This window comes from Austrofundulus limnaeus, unplaced genomic scaffold (genome assembly GCF_001266775.1).
Source record: "Austrofundulus limnaeus strain Quisiro unplaced genomic scaffold, Austrofundulus_limnaeus-1.0 Scaffold181, whole genome shotgun sequence".
NCBI classification, from domain to species: Eukaryota; Metazoa; Chordata; class Actinopteri; order Cyprinodontiformes; family Rivulidae; genus Austrofundulus; species Austrofundulus limnaeus.
Window position 1 is genome coordinate 813,413 of NW_013952583.1, and position 5,074 is coordinate 818,486.

General features: G+C 38.4%; 1 protein-coding gene across 1 annotated transcript in view; it reads left to right on the forward strand.

Moving 5' to 3' along the window:
* Nucleotides 1-5,074, forward strand: part of LOC106524293 (probable carboxypeptidase X1) — a 13,456-nt gene that overhangs the window by 2,981 nt on the left and 5,401 nt on the right. The window contains exons 5-6 of the mRNA XM_014018037.1: nucleotides 2,720-2,870; nucleotides 3,008-3,087. Coding sequence (XP_013873491.1) covers nucleotides 2,720-2,870; nucleotides 3,008-3,087 — 231 coding nt within the window. The remainder of the gene's footprint in view (nucleotides 1-2,719; nucleotides 2,871-3,007; nucleotides 3,088-5,074) is intronic.

Sequence of the window (5,074 nt, forward strand, 5' to 3'; positions counted from 1 at the left end):
GTATAGGTCTTCTGGACGGGTTCTTCTCTAATGAAACGTTTTGTCTCTCCTCCAAGAGACTTCTTCAGTCTGAGAGTTTCAGGCAAAATTCAGGCTTTTGGATTTTGTGAAGAAAGACCGTCCATCATTAAACAGAGGTGGAGGCCTCCGTTTTCAGTTGTCCCCCTCCTACAGTGCTGCTATTGCCAGTATCACTCCACCCCCTGTTAACAATAGGTGTTAATTAGGTGTCAATGATAATCAGGACATTTTGAACGATACTTTGTGAAATGGCCAGTCAGGATTTATTGCAATTGCAAGACACACATCATGTCACACAGGGCAGTGGTACATGGAATGTGTGCCCTGAGGCAGTTTCAAATACACTCATTTATACAGAATGTTATCCAAACAGACAATAAACATCTCTCTTGGTGCCAAAACTGGGTCAAGGAGAGAATGATGTTTGATAAACAGCAACAAGAATGATTACTTGTAAACAGATATTGTCCTGGTTGTAAAACACTTTATCTGAGAGAAAACAGAGGATAAAGAGTAAAATCATAAAACATGATGAAATTTTAAGGTACGCAAAAGAGGTCACTGACTCTTGACCTGAGAAGTATGTGGGACTTTAGTGGGGCAAGTTATTTTTCCAAGACAATTACAATTAAATGAGCCATTTTTGCCCTTTGGTTCACTAACAAAATGTGTCCGGAGCTGCGAAATGTGCTGTGAATATCAACTGGTGGTCTGTGGGCCACTTTGAGTTTGTTGAAGGGAGGACTTGTTTTGGCCTGACATTATAAAGCTAAAAATATATGGTGGATTTTAAGATTTATTATTTTTACACTTTAGGACAAAAGAAAAGACTGCATGTAAACAAGAAAAATAGTTTAAACCAAATTGTATATGAATAAAAAAAAACTGAATTATGCAGGTGTAGGTATTTTTCCTCTCTTGTTCTTATTATCTAATCAACTTAGCATTTTTTTTATCTTACTGGAATTAAAGGTATTCAAAAAAAGATAGATCAAAGGATCATACTGTAAGGCTGTTATTTGAATTATTAAAGCGGCCAACAAAAAACTAGCATGATCTAATCAACGTTTCAAAGACCCACACAGGGCCCCAGAGCCACAGGTTGCAGGCCCCTGAACTAGAGCTGTTGCCCACAGCTGAGGGTTCCTGTCAGCAAAATATCAGATGAAACACTGAATGAATTTGAACAAAAAGCTCAGAAAGTAATTGTGATCTGGGAGTAAACCGAACTCAAGATGGCTACAACTAAACAAACGTGTGTCACACATAAATGCCTCTGACTCAGTCAAGTTTACAGAATCTGCTCTGTTAGCAGCTGAGAGTCCTCCTCAACACAGACTAAAGATAACTGATCAGATCAGATGAGTAACACCATGTATAAGTTTTAAACAAAACAGCTGCAACTCCGTCTCATCTCATCAAAAAATGATCTTAGTTTACAACTTTGGTGTAAAGCAACAAAGTATAATAGTACTTTGGTTATCTGTACTTGACTTGGGTAATTATTTTACAACTTTTTACATTTTAAAAATAGCCTCCTTACTCCTATTTCATTACGGCTTGTTATTGTTTGCTTCCCAGACAGAGCGAGTTATTTATCTGTGGTTGGATGAGAAGCATAAATACACAATCTGACACGCTATTGGCTGGACAATCCATCACATTACACAATGACGTCACACTTCAGCAGGACACATCAGAAGCTTGTATCCATGAGGATGACAGTGTAGATTATCACAAATTGTTCATCACTAACATTCTATTCAATTTAGTAGTCATTGGTGTTTAGAAAAATGTTTTTAGTGAGGTCACCTCCCAATAAAATAAATTTTAGACATTTTAACCAGTCATCTTTAATCAATACTTGTACTTTTACTTAAGTATTTTATATCTGAAACTTATTTTGGTTGAGTACAGTAAGATTAAGATACTTTCAGACTCTTACTCAATTAATAATGTTAGATGAGACTAACGTTTACCAAAGTGATTTTATGGTAAGATACTTGTACTTTCACTCTGATGTACTTTATACAACACATGATGTTATTTTGGTTTTAAGCCATGCAGGTGACATTTTTGGAAAACTTAATCTCTTTCCATGAAAATGGAGTGGAAAAATAAGAAAAAAAAAGATTTCCACAGTTTTTTTTTATTTCAAAACATCTATCACTGCCAATGAGGTTGTGTTTTTATCCGTTTTTGCTGTTAGGAAAAAAAAAAGAGATTGGTTTTCTGGTTCAGATTTATGGTAATTTTGAACATTTTTAACCTTTTTAGGAAGTTCTGCAGTTGTGTAAATCCACACATGTTCAGCAGACAGCACAGCTCTGACAGCAGTGGGTTTATTGTCTGTGTTTTTAACCCCTGAACTGTCAGTGGTTGTCTCATATTTGAATTATGGACTTATTTGTATCCAGAGCATCACAGATTCTGTTAAGAGCTTTAAATTTAAACAGCACTGTGTCAAAATATCTATAACTCATCGAGCAAAGGTTTGTGATAGTAGCTGAGTGATCCCTAGTGTACTTCAGCGTTAAGTGATGTTCAGCTAAAATTTGATCTGGTAGTAGCTGAGAGTCCTTCACAACATCCTGTGAGTGCATAACATTTTTGTCTTTAATTTTCAATACTTTCTGAATTTACTACATTTGATGCTGTAAAATGTCTAAACCTGTTTTTTAAAAACATTGAATTGTAGGTATTTGAAGGAAACCAGAATCCAGAGACTCCGGTTCTTGGGCTCCTTCCAGTTCCCACCGTGGCCCGCTTCATTCGCATCAACCCCCAGACCTGGTACTCCAATGGGACCATCTGCCTCAGGGCTGAGATTCTTGGCTGCAGTGTTGACGGTGAGCAGACTTACAGAGTGTGTAACAGTTAGTCATCATTTCAAGACGTTACTTTCGAAACAGCACATTTAATTAATGTTTCTGTGAGTCAAAAACAAAGGCACTTACAAAAGTCTTATTTTATGTTTTTTTCCTAGATCCAGCAGACATTTATGAAGAAAAAAGATCAAAAGATGAGCTGGAATTCAAACACCACAACTACAAAGAGATGAGGAAGGTTAGAACATGATGAGTCACAGAGTCCATAAAGCTGACACCAGGAGTTTACTCATAAGTTTACAGATTTACTCAGAGTCAACCTCCTACATTGGGGCTGCAGGATCACATGCGGCTCTTAGTAACAATAAGAAGAAAAGGAATGTTACTGGTAGTCGTAACCACCATGGAAAAGGTTAGCTGAGACCGCCTCAGGGTTTGCCTCGCCCCCTCGCATACAGGGAGCTAGGCTTATTTGTAAGGGGTGGCACACCCCTGGCCAAGGTGTTCTTTTAGAGGGTCCATACAAGTAACAAAAGCACTYCGAAATCAAAAATTAAAAATGGCCACCACAGCTAATTTCAAATGGCTTCAATTCATCTGCTTTTAAGAAATAATGAACTGAAATTTTGTGTGATATAACAAATATATTTATCTATTTTTATTTATTTATCACTGTTTAGCCAGGCAAATCCCAATGAGATCACAGATCACGTTTTTTTCAAGGGTGGCCTGGGCCTGAAGGCAACCTGTTGTACATGTTCTTGTGTTGTGCAAAAAAAACGGAGTACCCAGAGAAAACCCACACAAGCACGAGTAGAACATGCAACTCCACACAGAAAGACCCCAGGTCTAAACAAGGGATCGGACCTAGGATCTTCTTGCTGTGAGACATCAGTGCTAACCACTGAGCCGTCGTACTGCCAAAGAATGATCAAAAAAAAAAATCCTGAATGCTGAAACTCGTTATTCAGCTATTTTTTAAACATACAAAGCTGAAGATTAATGTAGAAGTAGCCAAAAACAGTCTTTAGCAAATTACCAAAAATTCAAGATGGCCACCACAGCTAACTTTTAAAGCCTATAATTCAGCCATTTTAAGACATATTGAGAAACAATTTGTTGTGGAGCAGCTATGAAGGGTCACATGCTAATTGTCTATGCTAATCCCAAATTAAGCCAACCACTAATGCTAATGCTAATTTTATAAAGGGCTATGGCTGTGACCAAAACGACAGGCCGGGTCCTCCGGAGGACCCAGACTACCCGTCGAGGTGGGCCGGGTCCTTGGTAGACCGGGAAGACCGGAAAAAAAGAGTCTGTGGATTTGGACGGTCTCTAGCCTCCCCTCCACCACGGCGTTCGTCATGTCACCTAGCAACAATGATTACGCTAAACAGAAGCAAAAATAGAAAAATTTCAATATATTAGCATTATTAATATCACAAAACAATAAAATTAACTTAAAGGTAACATTTGAAGAATTAATTGACCCGCTGTAGGTGCATGTTTATTTCGCGTTTTTTATGACAAAAATAATATTTTAAAACACGTCTATACAAATGATAAAAAATATTAGAATTACAACAGCTAACTTTTAAAAAAAATGATTTAGTCATATTTTTATTTAAAACGTATCCTTTTCTCTCGCTTCGTCCCCCATTACTAGCTTTAAAAAATCTCCGGTCGGGCCGCAATGCATTATGGGATATGTTGGGACGGGAAGGATCCATCAAACTGGGGAAAAGGAAGGACGTATTTGTCGGCTGCATTGGAGGAGTCTTGGGTTTTGGACATCCTTCGTCGCGGCGCTGTGACGTATGCGGCCGACGAATTCGGCCTTCGGAGGACCCGGCCTGCTGTTTTGGACACAGCCTAAAATTCAGCAATTTTAACCATACACAGCTAAAACCTTTCTAAAGTACAAAGAACAATATTTTAACAAAGTCTAAATGCAAACACTGAATCCAAGCTCTCCACCCACTTGTCAGTTATTTGGGGGAGACCAATCAGGGGCCAGAGGTGGCACTTGCCACACCTTTGGCCCCGCCCCTGCTTGCACAGTGATGGCTAGAGATAAGCACCAGCTCCATGTGACCCGGAGCGCAAAAGTGGGTAAAAACATGGATGTATGATTAAAAAATACAAATAATGCAACAAGCATAACATATCAATCAGATGCTAATGCTTTGTTAGCATGTTAGCCGCTTTAATAAATCATCTTCCAG